We start from the raw sequence: 16,750 nt of genomic DNA on the forward strand, positions 1-16,750 counted from the left end.
CATAGCCTATGTGAAGCATCATGGGAGTTGTATGCCAAAGAGTATGTGAAAAGTAGCCACAGGACAGGGGGCTGGATTCAAATGAAGACCATAGTATTGGGTGTGTCCAGGAAGACTCCTTTTGCACAGGTTTCCCAGTGAAAATCCTCCCTCCCTGTCGAAGCTGCTGTTTGCCCTGTTAGGGAAAACCTAAAGCAGACAGAGAGAAAAAGAAACTGTTACAGAACACTAAAATATCATGGCAATTTAGGTAGTCTTCAGGTCAGTATATAAATTGTCAATTCATGCTTCTGTTCTTGTTCATCGTGGCTTCTGGCTGGGTTGTACATCTATCACATAGTATGAGTCATAACTTAACCAGCGAAGCAGTGCTGTGGGATCCCTTTCACCCCCAGTCCTGTTATCTGTTAAAAAACAAGAAAGAAAGATATAGATCTATAGTTCATTTACTTAGGGGAGATGCTGAAATGTCACCTTAAGCCACATCCCTGACTGTCACTGGGGATTCATGTGGAGTAGGCGGATCAGTCCATTTCCAGGAGATGCTTTCATCAAGCTGAGCATGGTGTATCTGATCTGGCACTTGCATGCATCAATCCATAGGCTGGCACATCCATATGTGTGCCGTATGTTTGTTTCTTTGGCTGGCAGGTGTAAATCACCAGCCAATAGCAGGGAATGGGTGAGAGCAGGTTCTTGGAGGACAGGGAGATTAAGGCAACATCTAGGCATTGTCAGCTGCTTCATGAGGTTCACCTAAGCTTCAGGCTGGGTGCAGGTAAACGGCTAAGCAATTTTAAGCATGCACACATTGTCAAGGAAAAGGTCTCACAGGGCCAAAGATGCACTGGGAAAGAGTTAATTTTACTTTGCATAGTTTTAAATTGTGTTTTAGTGTTTGATGGTAGGAAGGAGTGGTATCCTGCAAGATTTACAAGTCAGGCCACCTGCAGGGAGGAAGAGATGTGGGCCATGACAGGATCAAAGGCACCAGGACAGAGCCCTTATCAGGGACTCTGTGCTGGTCCCTTGGCAGGTCGTAAACCAGCTTGACCTGCCAAGGGACCAGCACAGCTGGAGAGGTGTGAAAAACCCAGCTCATCCTCCCTGAGGGAAGGGAGGGGGAATGAAAGAGCTGGAAGTTGGGTAGGGAACAGGATAAAAAGAGACAACCAGCCATCCTTCTTTGTCCTTTGGTTTTTATCTGGTCTGGGTGGAAGGTGTTGGAGCGCTGGCATTAACTAAGGCTCCTACTCAGAGGTGTGAGTAGACTAGGTTAGGTAGTCTTTTATTGTTTTAGCCTATGTTGGGTTTCCAAATGGGGAACTGGTACTTGTGGGAATTATAAATTGTATTTTGCCTTGTTTCTCTTCCCATTCCCTCACCCCTTATTTGTAAATAAATATCTACCTCAAACGATTCCTGCTGTTTCTTTCCTGGGTCAGTGTTAAATTCAGAGGCTACTGTCTCCTCCACCCAGTGGGGAGGAGGTTGGGAGTCCTCTTGGGTCTGGCAGGGCCAGCTTAGAGAGGTGGTGGCAATGGACCAGAGGGGGCTAGTAGAGCCCAGGGGTCTCACCTTACACACATCCACCTCATAACACCAGCAAAAAGCAAGGAGGCTGGATCCCAAACAGAGAGACCTGTAGGGATTCACAACTAGATATTCCTGGAAATGGGAAGGCACTATACAGCAGGGGTCACAAATAGAGCACCTGCAGATGCCATGGCACCCACGGGCACCTCCAATGGCATTTGCAAAGCTCTTCATTCCCTGCCCCCTTCAAAACTATTTTTTAAATAAAAAAACTGAAAAAAACTTAGGGCACCTGGTTCTCCTTCCTGTTCCTGAACCTGCCGCTGATCAGCTGTTCAGCAGGCAGGAAGAGAAAGCAAGGCAAAGGGGGAGAGGGGAGAGAAACGACGAGGCTAGAGGCTAGGAAGGGGGAGAAACAGTGAGGTAAAGAGGTGGAGGAGAGAAATAGCAGGCTAGAGGCTGGGAGTGCAAAGAAACGGCAAGATAAAGGGGTGAGTGGAAGAGAAAGAGCAAGGCTAGTGGCTAGGAAGGAAGGGAAAGAAGAAGGCTAGGGATGGGGAAGGGACAGAAATAGCAAGGCAAGAGGCTGGGAATGGGGAGAAGGAGAGAGTGCAAAGGGGAAAGGTCTGTGTGGATGGAAGAAGAATGGGTGGGCCAGGAAGCAACTCTTTGCATTTCCCCTGCCTTCCCTGCTTCTAGCCTCACTATTTCTCTCTCCCACCACCACCACCTCTTGACTAGCCAAGCCCTAGCCACATCTTCCATGGGAGCCATTTTGTGGTGGTGATCACAAAATTCCCTCAAATGTACCCATGGGTCCAAAAAGGTTGGGGACCCCTGCTGAACTGCGCCCAATCTACATGGATGATTTAGTGCTGAGTGAGAGCACATCAGGGTTGCCAATCCACAGCAACCCTGCAGCTTCCCTCTGGAAAAGGTGCATTTTCGGAAAGTCCTTTAGTGCATCTTTTCTCCTTAAAAGTGGCTCCTGTGCAGTTCTCCTGCAGTGTGCCCTGTCCCCCCACATTAAATCCTGCGAGTGCCTATGTGACCTGGCAGTGACATGGGCAAGGGATGTGGCCACCCCTTCCCCTCCCCCTCATTCCCTCTTTTTCCCCATTTGCAGTAGGGCGCTTTTGGACACAGGCTTTCTTTCCCACTTAGCACTACTTCACGCTGCTTCATCCTTTCACTGTATCACAGTAGTGCTGTTTTCCCATTCACAATATGTAGCCTAGCGCAGCAGCTGCTTTCTCCATTCACAGTATGTACGTTGTATTTTCCACTCAGAATAGCGCAGTAGCGCTGTTTCACGCATTCACAATAGCGAAGTCGCTGCTTTCCCCATTCACAGTATGTACGTTGTATTTTCCACTCAGAATAGCGCAGTAGCACTGTTTCACGTATTCACAATAGCGAAGTCGCTGCTTTCCCCATTCACAGTATGTGGCCTGTTTTTCCCATTCAGAATAGTTGAGTATCTTTTAATCTTTCACAATATCTCAATGGTGGATGAGAGGGGAGAGATGTGGGGTACACTACAGGGGCTTAATTCAGCACTTCCAGTAAACTTCCCTGAGTAGGGGAGTGTGGACAGCGGTGGGGAACAAGCCTCTCTCATTCACTGAGCAGCATCTATGGGGTTGATGACGTTCAGTTCTACTCCGCCCACCCAACCCCAAAGTATGGGGTTTCAAGTGCTATGGGACCCATGAAAGTGGGTTTTTCGGTAGTGTATACTCGGCTTTTCTTGCTTTGTGTGCCCCTGACAGACCAAAGCAATTTCATGAACATCCAGATATTACCATAAAGCACTTCTCATTCCATTTCCATGTAGATGGAGCCCAGGACTTCACAAAATAGAGCAAAACAAACTATAAATATTTTTCTCCAGAGGTGGGAAACCATCTTTTTTTCTTTTTCAGGTCTGCATTCCCTCCAAAGTAACCTGTTGAGGGCCAAATGATGGCGGTGGGCAAGGGCAAGACCAGCAGTGGGTGGGGCCACTCGCTCTTTCTCCAGTACCCTCTTCTCTCTCTCTCCCTCCCTGTCCAGCAGAGATACACAGAGAGGGGCAGATTGCTCTTGCTAGAGGTCTGAAGTGACCGCTTGCAGTGGGCTTTTAAAATTAGGCTAAGATCTGCCAGAAATTAGGCTGAAGACAATATGCAGTCCTAAGGCTGCAGATCACCTACCCCTGGAGTAAACTATGAACAAAGATACCTAGGAAATTAAGAAAATTCAAGCCACAAAGCATTCGCATCTACCTAGCTTTAACTCTGGGCAAGGAGGTGGAGATTTCAATAGCCACCATTCTGCAATGCTTCAGTCCATTTTGCAAAGCAAGCGAACTCCATTTACCTTGAAAATCTCCCCAGCCTGAGGCTCCTTGGCTAACGCCACCCTGTCCAGCCCATCATAGGCAGAAGTGACATACATTTCTGAATAGTCTTTCCCTCCAAAGCAGCAAGATGTGATCCTGGAAACAGGCATCATCACAGTCTGAATTCTTTTCCCTATATGAAGATAGTTTCCCCACAAAAAAAATGTTCTCAGGAAAGCACAACACATTTTCAGTTATCATTTTAATTTAATTTTAAATTTAAATTTAAATCTTTAATTGTAGAGTTATGATTTTAATGGTATTCATGTGTTCTATTATTTTTATATGGGTTGTTAGCTGCCCTGAGCTCCTTGTGAAGAAGGGTGGGATATAAACACACACACACACACACACAAGCATACATAAAATTACTGATCCAGCTGCCACCCACTGCAAATCCCTGCAAAATCCCTCCCCCCACCCCCCATGCAGCAATTAGCCTTAGAAAAAAGGTCCCAATCCCATGAATGGGAGCTTATTCTATAAGCTCAGTTGCTGGGGGGGGGGCAGGCTGAGGAGGCGGGTAGGTTGTGGGCTGGATCTAAAAGCATCAAGCGGATGGAGGTTTCCAATCCCTGTCTTAAACCATCTTGTACTGTTATGAAGAGGCTGAAAGCTCATATGACTGAGATTCAGTTTCCAAAACATTTCCCACCTAAAGCTAATTTTACTTGTTATTTTAATCTTAACTATTTTGACATCAGTTCAGACAAGATTTTAATGGATGGGGAATGCATGCAATGAAGGGCGTTGGTGAATCTGGATGCTTGAAGTCAACTCCTGATCTTCTTAGCAACAAAGGTTAATTTGTTTGTTTTTCCTCGCTTCAAAACAGAACACCTGAACTGACAGAAAAGGTGATCCTGTATCTGTGACAGAATTCAGATTTAACCAGGAGGACTGCTGTTTGATTATTCCAGGGTTATTCATTTCCTATATATTTTACCAGTGGAAAAGGTTCTGTTTCTAGACCAACCTTTGACCTAGCCCTGTGCACATCTACTTGGAAGAAGGCCAAACTAAATGTGGTGTAATTCATGCAATTCGTAATTATGTGATTTTGTTTTAAAGAGCAAATAGCAGATTTGGGGTGGGGGTATGGGGGAGAAAACCCAGACTGGAACCATGGTGGAGAAGTGATTTAACATTTTGCCCCTGCCTGTTCTCAGTCTGGATTAGGGGGCCCATAGTTGTTCATGGGAGGAGAAAAGCTCCCATTGATGCAAACTGACTTCAGTGGATCAAACTTCCAAGTAGCTGTGCTTAGAATCTCCATTTTTCAAAGGTACAAGTCATGCAATTAGTTCAAACTGCACCCATTTACCTGCATAGGGGTAATACTGTGGTATCCAGTAGTAGCCCTTGCCTTTGACAGAATGGATCATTCAGGACCACTTCACATATTATGTTTCAACCTGCACATGTGGCATAAATGGTAAAAGCATAACATACAAGGGACACAAACCCATATGCACACTGGTGTAAATGGTGTTTGCATATGCACAGGTACCAGGAACTGGCCATTTCATGGGATTCACTGCTGTGGGACATCTTCTGAAACAGGGGTGGGCAGAAGGTAGATCTCTAGATGTTTGGGATTTCAACTCCCAGAGCCCTCTGCCAGCATGGCCAATGGTCAGGAATACTGTGAATTTAAGTCCAAAACATTTGGAGATCTATTTTCTGCCCACCCCTGTTCTAAAACAAATGCTTGCCTCTCATAATATGTCAACTCAGCCCACTCTTAGAAGAACTGACTACTCAGAGTCAACTGAGACTCTCCCAAGGATTTTCAGACATTTCACGATGCCTGAAAAATATTTAAAGAGGCCACTAAATTGGTGTAAGCTGAATAAAATGCCTGAGTTTATAAGCGCTGCTAACTCCAGTCTCCAAATCTGGCTCAGATAATGCAGAGTCCTCGTTAATCTTTTACCTGTTTCAGGGTCAATGCGGATCACACGTCCGCCATCAATACAGGCCACCCAGAGTTTCCCTTCTGTGTCAACACACATCCCATCAGGCATTTCTTCTTCTTTTTCCAACTTGTACACAGGCCTGCAACTGGCATGACCTGCACAGAGAATGATGCAACCAGCATGGATGATAACTGGTAGGCGATACTTCAGACAATGCAATCCCCCCCCCATCCATTAACAATTTTAAAAATATCTGTGGACTGTACTTAAATTATGTTTTATCAGAAAGTTAATTAAGAAATTACTCCCTTTTTCCAGTTTGGCTAGCTTATAGTTCTCAAAAAGTAGGATTGCTACTTTATTCTGGCAGGGCTCCTGCATGACAGGCAAAAATCCAGAGGTGTGCATTCCCCATCAATATATTTCTATATCTATGCCATAGGAAAACTACACCAGTCGTATTTATGCCTGTCATGCAACCATTAAAAACATAAGACCCCTGCCAGGGGGGAAAATGTGGCAAGCCTAAAAGGAGCATTTTGCTTGTAAGTCTTCACCAGTTTGACCTTTATATACAAAGGAAAAAAGGAAAAACTGTCAAATAATTTGTAGCCAACATTTAAAGAACTGCCTTGACATGTTCCTTTAGTTCACAGATAGTGGTAAACTACCTGACAATATCTTCCCCCATCAAACAAACTGATTCTTGCCTGATAGTTTAAAAAAATTGGCGTGATTATATAAAAAAAGTTCTTTATTGATAATTACAGAAAAGCCCAATATCTCACATATATCAGTATGATATGCTGTAGAAAGACAAAATACTCTTATGAGGTTACCTACCAGTCTTCTACATGGTATTTATTTAGGTGTTATTAAAAACATCATTTGAAGAAAGAATATGTACCAATTTTTCCCGTGGACACATCATAGTTGAAGGCATACACAGCGTATGCCAGGCTATCAATGAAGAAGAAGGTTCTGTGATCCAGTGACCAATCCAGACCATTTGAGATGTCCACCTGCTCTAATTGCTTCATGACACAACAATCAGGAAGGAGAGTATAAAGGGCACCTTGGCGTCTTGCTCTCACCCCAGGTGCTGTCTCTTCAGCCATGGTACCTAGAGGATGGGCAGCAGAAACAATGATAAGATAATTTGGCTCTGCAGGGCCTCTTTGCAATGTACAAATGGCACTGATGGACCACACCAAAGGTCTGTCTGGTCTAGTGGTACCCTTCAGATGTTTAGATTACAACTCCCACCAGCCCCAGCCATGGCCAGGAATTCTGGGAGTTGTAGTCCAAAGTATCTGGAAAGCACCAGATTGCCCACACCTACCCAGGGTTCCCACTCCTACTTTGCTTTCTTACCAGACCGTCGTGAGGAATTTTATGTAAAGCCTTCCTATGTCATGTCTACAAGATTGCTCCTATCTACAGGTCATATTTGCTGACCTGTTTTAGAAGACTCTAATCCAGCCATCTCCAACCTGGTACCCTCCAGATGTGTTGGACTACAACTCCAATACAGTCCAATACACACTGGAGAGCACCAGGTTGGGGAAGGCAGATTTACAGAGTACCAGGTTAGATAAGGCTGCTCAAACCTGTTAAGATTTCACTGTGCAGAAGACATGCTGGTTCTTCCTCCACAAGGAATGGTCTTTTTTAAAAATATGTATCAGGTTTCTAGCCTTTACTATAAACATTAAACTCTACCTAACTAATAAAATTTAGTTAAACTCTTCAATCTGCCTCTTGCCCTGGTATTTTTAATTGATGTTATCTTGGCTACCTTCCAACCCTGTGATGAAAAGGCTAATTAGAGTGATACATTACCTATTTTAGTTAGTGTAAACAATTTTGCAATCTTAAAAAAGATTGCAAAATCTTTTTTCTAGGGAATGCTATGTGCCCCCAGCAATTGTTACTTTTTAACTTTTTGATTGTTACTTTTTGATCAGAATGCCTTTCAGTCTTGGTAACAGTTAAAACAGAAGTTTACTGCTTCTATGCTCCAGTCACTTTTTGTTCAGTTGTCTGAAGAACTGAGAACTGTATTCACCGCTCCCGCTGTTCTGTGCTTTTTTAAAAAAAAACTAGCGTAAGGATATTAATTTGAGTTTATGCTTTCAGTGGCTGTGTTCATACACAACACCAAATCAAAATCCTTCAGAATCCTGTCCTACCGTTCACGAGCAAGGGGCCTGGCCCACCCTCTCCAATCGCTCCCACTTGGCTCCTCCTACAAGCGGGATTAGCTAAATTTACTAGGAACTTAACAGGGCAAAAAAGCTTAGTGTTACATCCAAACCCAGACCCTGGCTTGTCACTCCTCTAGGACCACTACACAGCCTAGGTTTGGATGTAACGCTAAGCTTTTCTACTTTAATAAGTTACTGGTTAGTTTAGCCATTACCATTTGTGGGAGGAGTCAAACGGGAACGATTGGGCAGTGTGCACCAACATTCCTGCTCATTACTGATAAGCCAGGGTTCTAAAGAACTCTAACTTAGCATTTCCTGCAAACATGGCCACTGTCCCTTTTAATATACTGCAGTTATCAGAAATCAACTTCTCAGTTAGTTGAAAGTCATTGCATCTAAATTTAATTATATATCACCATCATAATCAACTGTGGCCCTATATAAACATTCCAAAATCCACAGTAGGTCAATGTCTTTATTTGTGAACCAAATAATTTGAAATAAATTATTTGTGAACTATCTTTAAATAGTGAAAAAGCTTTTGGGTTCTCCAGAATTATCCTTCAGGCCAGATGTGTCTTACTTCTTATTAAACAGGATTCCAATGGATCCAAACTTCTTCTTATCTTTTTCTTCTTTTTACTGTTTGGTTCAGTTAGATGGTTGTGTATTGCCAATAAGAATTTGAAAGCAAATTTGCACACTTAGGTATGATCATGGTTATCATGCTTCATGTAGCACTTTACTAACTACATAGTAATACATTTGTTGGGTCTTTCATACCAATTACACATCTAACTTTATTCGTAAAAAAAAGAAAATGGCCATTATTGTAGACTTGAACATATTGATATAAATGCATCTGCTTCATTAACCCAGGGTAGACAATCTGGTGCTTTCCAAATGCTTTGGACTACAGTTCCTTTCAACCCCAGCCAATATGGCCAATGGTCAAGAATTATGGGAGCTATATTCCAAAACATCTAGAGGGCACCAGGTTGACTACCCCAGCATTTAATCTGTGGGAAACTGATTGGGTTGGGTCCGAATCCAACAGGAAAAGCCAAACTGAGCACACCATATAATTGTATCCATGTCAGATATATCTATACCTGCAAAAAATCTCCCCATTGGGTCCACTTTCCCATCATTAAATCTGTTGTTTGGTTTATCTAATTCCAGTTCAGTAATAGAAATGACTGCCTGATCTTCCCAGTTCAAGAAAGCAAACTTGGTTCCTACAGTGGCCACATAACCTCCACACTTACGAAGGGCCACTGAGCCAACACGAGCATCTGTAGACAGGAAAGAAATGGGAAAGCTTCAAAGTTAGGACACATGACACCCTGCACCTTTGATGGAGACGTACTCAAATCTAGAAATAAGTAGTCTATGTTGTTGTTCCCCTCAGCCTCAACTTCCTTACTGATGCTTCCCAGTGTGCAATTTTCTACACAGCAGAAGAAGGAAGAGTGCTTCCAGATGAAGCTTTTATTGGGCAATCAGCCTGCCTCATTCATGCAATTTTACAGGGGTCTCAGTGACATTGTCTTCCATCTGTTACTTTCCGTGTTTTCCCACTGCTTCTTCTGTCTTCCTTCTTACCAGACAAAATCCATTAGGGAGGGAAAGAAAGAAGATCTGCACAATGCCTTTTGACTGGTCGCACTAGGAGGCCTTATAAAATGAGTTCTGGAAATGTTCTGATTGGCACTACCTGTTCTAGGAACTGTACGCTTTAAGGGCACAATCCTATCCAATCCTACATAGGCAGCCTCTGAACTCGGAGGCTGCCAAGTATCCAGTGCAGGGCGGTAGGAGAGCGGAGGCTCCACTCTCCAGCTGCCCTGCATTTCTGGTAGACAGGCAATTTTGCCCATCTAGTACCAGAGCCTCAGAGGTGGAGGAAAAGGAGGCTAGGGTGGCCATAGGAAATGGCATAACACAGCTGCCCCAGTCTCCTCCTGTCGCTGCCCCCAGGAATGCCCCCTTTCCCCTGTCTTCGCATGCCATTTTTCAAGCACGGAGATGTAGCAGGTGTGGTTCTTTCTGCACCAGCTCCAAGCTCAGAGCCAGGAAACTGAACTATCCTTAGCCCCCCAGATAGCATCTGGGGGGATATAGGATTGTTCTCCCCAGCTCCATCCCCTCGTGGTAACATTTTCTGAAAGGGGAAAAACTGGCTGTTCCTTCTTCACACTATTACATAAGGCAGGCCAGAAATTCTTCAGCAGGCTTCCTTCTTCATCTTAATTCCAATGGCTGTCCTTCTGCACAAGATAAACTTTGTTCCTCACATACAGCCACACGATACTATGAAACAGCCTTCCCCAACCTAGCGCCTTCAAGATGTGTTGGACTACAACTCCCAGCATCCCCCAGGCAGCTCAGAATCATTAAACCAATGCAAAACATTAAAACAACAATAAACAGGCTAAACATTATAAACAATGGGTTGGATCCAGAGAGAAGTGTAAAGAGAACTCCATGCAAGCAACAAGGTTTGCTAGCCCCTCCACCACACTGCTCTCTTAAACTTGTTCCTGAGGGACAAGGAACCCCATGAGAAGGGGACAGGGAGTTGGCAACAGAATTCAGGGAGAGGGGCAGCCCTGCACAAATGGAAGTGGTTTTCTACTCATTCAGGACACCTTTGGATTCAAATCAGTAAGACAAGCAACAGCCAAAACCATCACAGCTTAACCATTAAAAGGCTAGAAAGATACAGAGGTTTTCAGCTGGCACCAAAAAGATAATGAAGTAAATGCAAGGCTAACTAGAGAAGAGAGAATTCCATAGATGGGATGCCACAACCAAGAAGTCCCTCTGTCCAGTCCCATCCACCTCAGCTCAAAAAGTGGAGGCACCATGATAAGGACTTCCAGTGATGGTCTTATCAGTGTTGTCCCTACCGTTAGGCAGAATGAGGCAGCCACTCCAGACAGCTGGTTTTGGGTGTCATGAAATGGCAGCAAATTGCTAGTTATTAAACTTATTATTGTTGTATTTTTACTGCCAGAGAAGGGGATTCTTTTCCTTAGGTACCAAAATAGCTTTCCTGGCCTTCAGTACTGTCCACCTTGACATGGGTGGAGAGTGGGGAATGCCATTTACTGCTCTGCCTCAGACAACAAAATATCTTGGGTCAACACTGATTTTAGTGCACAGGCAGGATGGTTTGGATTATGCTAAGCATAGCGGAACATGAGGAAAATGATATGGGGAACATGAGTGGGAGGTTGCTATGGCCCTCATCTCCTGCTTCTGTGCTTCCCATTGGCATCTGGTTGGCCACTGTGGGAGCAGAATGGTGGACTAGATAGGCCTTTGGTCTCATCCAGCCCAACTTTTCTTATGTTATGTCCTTATGGCAGAGGGACTGGGGATAAATTATCACATTATAAAAGTAACTTGTAGTCTTGCCCTTAGCTAGATCTTTTGATGAGATGTTATACGTGCATCCATGAATCAGCTCTAAGAGAGACTGTATGAAGAAACTGTCTCCCTCAAACCCCCTCCCCCACTGAGGTCATTATGCCTTCACATTCTCTTAAAAGGCTGAAACAATTGCACAAAATAGTCTGAAGTTAAAGGTTACAGATTTAGAAAAGTATCTTTCTTACCCACTGGCACATATTGAACTTCATTGGTGATGGAGTTCCAGCGGCAAATTTTCTGTGAATTGATATCCACATATACAAGGGAATTCAGCCTTTCTTCCCATACAGGGCACTCTCCCATCCTGTTCTTCTCCTTCACAAAAGACTCAATTTTAATGGCAGACATGTTCTACAAGAGACAGAACAACCTGCATAATACCAGTTTAATTTCAGAGGAAAGATCTAATTAAACGGGCTCTAAGAATTGGATTGTGAACTGGTCCAATGCAGCAAAGGATCTCAGTTTGGTGTTTTGATATATTGTATATAATTATTATTTAAAGATTAGCTAATGTGATTTGAGAATAGTCTTCCTCAGCAACGCTAGCATAAACAACATGTTTGTGCTATTTATAACATAAAATAGATATTAAAATGAATGGGGAAAATGCAAAAATTCCTCCAAAAATTCCTTCAAATAGAAGAAGCATATAACTATTGGTTTTAAGACCTCTGAATATATTACCTTGGATCCTAAGATAAGTTAATCTAAGGAAGTTCATGGAAGGAAAGTTTCCCATCCCCAATTCCCCCTGCAGCCACCTGTGCCCCCCCCAAGCCTCTCCGGAGGGCATGGGGTTAGGGTGGCCACTTATGAATCACCAAAAAGAGGAAATGCATCGCCATAAAAGAGGACAGCAATTTGCATAACATTTGCATATGCTAATTTATACATATAGATGCAAATTTAGAAATAATTATTTAAATAGAAATACAGTACATCTCCCCATAGTGTGGAAGAGTGTGACCAGGTGACCTGTGTGCCTGCCCATTCAGCCTGCTCTCCTGGTGCTGTTGGTGGGCAACAGTTCTTATGGTTCTTTCACTTTAAACTGAACTTGGACAGGAAAGCCCTTCAAACAGAGGACACCTTCAAATAAAGGACAATCCTCTGCAGAACAGGACACCTGGCCACTTTATGGGGGCCATCCTGAACAATGTGGGATGGTACCACACCCCATCCCACACTATTCTGAAGAATGCCCTGATACTCTGGAGAGGCTTTTCGGGGGCTGGGGGGTGTTATATTCTGAAAATATGCTCATTAATACACTTGAAATGCAGGATGTGCAGAGTTGTACACAGTTTTAGTGGCGGGTGTGTTGTGGAAGTGTTCTTGCCATGGGCCTGTCTACATGGGTGATTTGCTGAGGATTGGGACCATTTGGAGGTCCTTTGCAGCACATGACGTCATGGCCAGTTTGCAGCCACCCTGGAGTTACCTGTGGGGAACCCGCATTTTTGCAGATTACTTTTACTCTGGGGTTTTTTCCCCCCCCATTTAATTTGGTTCCCCTGTGGTTCAGCTGATGTGTGCCCATCCTTCCGCTTTAAATTCAGTATGATCAGACATTCCTAGGGGGACGTCTTTTACCTGGCTGTGACCTCGGTAACCTAGGTAACTAGAGTAGCTAGCCTGCCTTTCCAGCTCATCAAAGCACTAGGGCTCTCTTCCATGCCTTCAGAATCACGCTGCACTTCCTTTTCGTTAGTGGGAGTAACTAGCCTCCCTTTGCCAACCTGTCCCTGTTGAGAGCCATGATTATGTGCTTCTCTGAATGGAGAGAAAGGGTGGGCTGGAGTTGCCTCGCTCTGCTTGTGCTGCTGCTGCTGCCTCTACTGACTGCCTCCTCTCCTCCCTCTCTCACATTCTTTAGTTTTCTCTGTAGCATGGGATTGATCTAGCAAAATACCCCGGCTGCAGGCTCCGGCTCCTCTTGCTGCTTCCTCTCACTAGATAGCTAGTATCTGAAATTGTGCAGCTCCAATTTTCTCAATGGTAAAAAAGATGCTACAGATTCTCAAGGGGGGAAGCAGGCAACAGAGGCTGCAGACCGAGAATGGGTGAAGCAGCTACATTGCTGTATTTACTCTTTGGAAGGGCTGTTGGGGATAATAACATGGTAGCCGGGGGGGGGGGGAGCCTGGACAGGAGTGGGAAACAAGCCTCGCTCATTGGTTGAGCAGCCCCTGCCAGGTTGATGACGTTCGGTCCTACTCCCCGTGCCAGTCCAGAAGTATGTTGCTTCCAAGCACTTCCAAGCGCTGTGTGGCCTGTCAAAAGTGGATTGTTAAGGTACAGTACACTCGGCATTTAAGGTACGATACACTCGGCATTTCTTGCTTCTTGTGTCCCTGACAGACCAAAGCTGAAGCCATGAAAACCTGGATAATACTCCAACATGCTTCTCATTCCATTCTCGTGAAGATCCCCCCGCCATGTTTTCACACATATATCATCTTTGGCCCCAGATCAAGTGCAGGGAACACCTATATTGTGAGGTTTGCAACAGAAGCTAAATGTGCTAGAACACTGATTGGGTGGCCCTTCTGTCAATCACAAAGCAGCTCTTCTTTACTCAGAAGACGACTGTGCACAGCCCTGATTGTCTGACACTTGTTGTCAAGAATGATTCTGAGCCTGTGGAAATAGTTAGCAGCTCAGACTCAGAAGGGGGACAGCCAGAACTGCGGGAGCTGAGATATGGATAGGCGTTCTTTTCTGGAACTTGGCTTGCAGATGGCTTGACTGAAAGTCTCCCTGCCTTCCTCCCCTGTGAGAACCCAGGTCTCTGAGGAAGAGGAGAGTGCGGGGTGTGACCTAGATGCTAGAGTCTGGTGCAGAGCGAAGCGGGAAAAGAGGCCGAGCTTAGAAATTCCACCCGGTTGGCTGTGTGTGATAACCTACGTAGGGGGGCACAACTGTATGGGAGGGGCATCCCCTCCTAAGTTATTCTGGCTGCAAGTTCTTGTTCAAACTGCTGGCAACAGTCTCTGATTCCCACTTGGCTCCTCTACTGAAATTCGTAATTGTGTGGAGTAGCCGTTTTCCTTTGTAGCCTGGGAGTCTCTGAGGAATTGCATTTGTGAAGAACATAGCTAACTAATAAAGTAGTGAGCCTGAATCCTGGTGCCTTGGAGTGTGTGACTGCGAACGGAGAGGACCAAGGAATTTAACACTTGCATCAGTCACAAACCTACTCCAAATCCTCCCCTTTTCAGAACAATTTTAAAGTATTAAGATGTCAAACAGTGTTCAATTAAAAAAAAGAGAGAGAGCAGAAAACAAGGTTTGTTAAACTAATATGCAAATGCTTGAACGGAGAGGGAAGTGAACAGCCGGCCTGAACCATTGGGGAGAGAAGAAGAGGAGGTAATGTGCATTTAACTTGGCGACAGGACATTTGTCATTTAAGGAGCAAACTCGGGCGGGGGGGGGGGAGCAAAACTCATTCCTGCTCCTGTCTGAAGGTATGTCTATTGACTCTATATGCAACTGTGCAGAATGGTATTATTCAGAAATCCTTACTGCATCCTCTTTCTTTGCACCATTAGTGCACATCATTAGCAAGCATTAGTGTGCAGACATCTGTGTAGGAAATTGCTGTTCCCAAGCCTGCAAATAACCTTTGCAAAGAGAATACAGAGTATTCTCAGGGAAAGTCCTAGCGTAACATCAAGCAATAAGAAAGCCAGGAAAAACTCAGCAGGATTGAGAAATGCAAGACACCTGTGAACAATGCTCAGCACATGACACTTCTTGCTCAACTCCTGCTTACATCAAAGCAGTGCATGGAGCTGACTCATGGAGCACCTTTTGTCATTAGATCTCACAGAATACTATAGATATGATTGCAAACCAAATCAAATTGACTTCATATTAAGAAATGTGCCATAGCTGATCTTATCTGCCTTTGGAAACCTGTTGATTGCATTTTAAACCCTGTCAGCAGTCACATGAACCCACAGGAATGGCTTAATTCCAAGCTTTTCATAATAGCCTGTTCTGCAACACTGGTGATGTGAGGCAGCAACCCCTCCTTGATTAAAATTTTACTCAAGGGAAGCAGTAATTGGTGAGCATCAGAAGGAAGGTACAGACACTGCTTTGATTTTTCACCAGATCATTGGCTGCATTACCACCAGCCCAGGGAACTCTGCCAGCAACCTGGATCCCTCTGTAAGAAACTCTTCAATATGTCGTGTATTGAGGGATGCAATGCTACAACATGAATGTGTCCAAGGATAAACATAGCCAGCATGGATATGTCCCTTTAAGTGTCAGTGTGCAATAGCGGAAAAGGCAGCCATGCCTTTCTCCCACCTATTCAGGGGTGGGCAACCTGTGGCCCTCCAGATGTTTTGGCCTCCAACTCCCATCAGCCCTAACCAGCATAGCCAATGGTAAGGGATCGTGGGAGTTCTAGGCCAAAACATCTGGAGGACCACAGGTTGCCCACCCGCGCTGTAGACAGATCCACCCTTCCTGTATGTGCAGCACACCTGGAATCCCACTTATCCAAGCACATGAGGGAAGGTGGCAGACAACAGGACTGGGGACCACAGCAGTTTATTAGATGCTGTGAGTTCCAGGGCATCTTATTCTACCTCAAACTTTACCTCAAACTTTTGTCTCTCCCATGCACACATATTTTAATCACCTTACAGACCTCTTCTCTCTCTTTTTAATTACTAAATTATTTAGAAGTTGCTAATTTAATTGTATTTACAAAAGTATTTGTTTCTCCTGATTCCCAGCCATCCAGTACTGACACAATTGACTTTTAATTACCTGTAATATCCTTTATATAATGCTTCTTATGTGGATGCCAGACCTAATCCTCTGGTTCTAATTGGAATGATGATGAACTAAGACAGTCGTATTGTTCTGCAGAGAACATATACATGTATAAAGGGAAACACCCTTGTAATAGTCTGTAGATACCTGGCATTCACATTTATCATGTATTTAGGCTGCAATCCTATACACCAGGGGTGGGCAATATGCAGACTATGGCCTGCATGCGATTCCTGCAACCCCCACTGCCACCCACCACATCCCCAAATTTAGAAAGAAAAAACAACCTAACAAAATGGTGATCACAGCAGCAACAGAATGCTAAAAGGGTCAAATTTGGCTTATAAATCAGCTAAATTTAACCCTTTTAATACTACTGTCACTGCAATTCAGCAGCAAACCAGCAATCACTGATTGATTGATTCTCAGTGCAGGTTGCAGTGGGGTCCAGGGATGAAAATGCC

The 16,750-nt window shown here is 44.3% G+C and overlaps 1 protein-coding gene across 1 annotated transcript; it reads right to left on the reverse strand.

Annotated features, from left to right (window-relative positions):
* Nucleotides 1-304: 304 nt before the first annotated feature.
* Nucleotides 305-16,352, reverse strand: LOC146350134 (regucalcin-like). The gene is made up of 7 exons (XM_084844311.1): nucleotides 16,281-16,352; nucleotides 11,672-11,837; nucleotides 9,161-9,343; nucleotides 6,746-6,961; nucleotides 5,856-5,993; nucleotides 3,898-4,052; nucleotides 305-404 (listed from the first exon to the last, which is right to left on the reverse strand). The coding sequence occupies exons 2-7, from the start codon at nucleotides 11,832-11,834 to the stop codon at nucleotides 354-356; spliced, it is 906 nt and encodes a 301-aa protein (XP_084700437.1). The 5' UTR covers nucleotides 11,835-11,837; nucleotides 16,281-16,352; the 3' UTR covers nucleotides 305-353.
* Between the last annotated feature and the right edge of the window lie 398 nt (nucleotides 16,353-16,750).

The sequence above is a fragment of the Heloderma suspectum genome, chromosome 3 (genome assembly GCF_057233095.1).
Source record: "Heloderma suspectum isolate Gila_16-S chromosome 3, 16-S_ref, whole genome shotgun sequence".
Taxonomy (NCBI): domain Eukaryota; kingdom Metazoa; phylum Chordata; class Lepidosauria; order Squamata; family Helodermatidae; genus Heloderma; species Heloderma suspectum.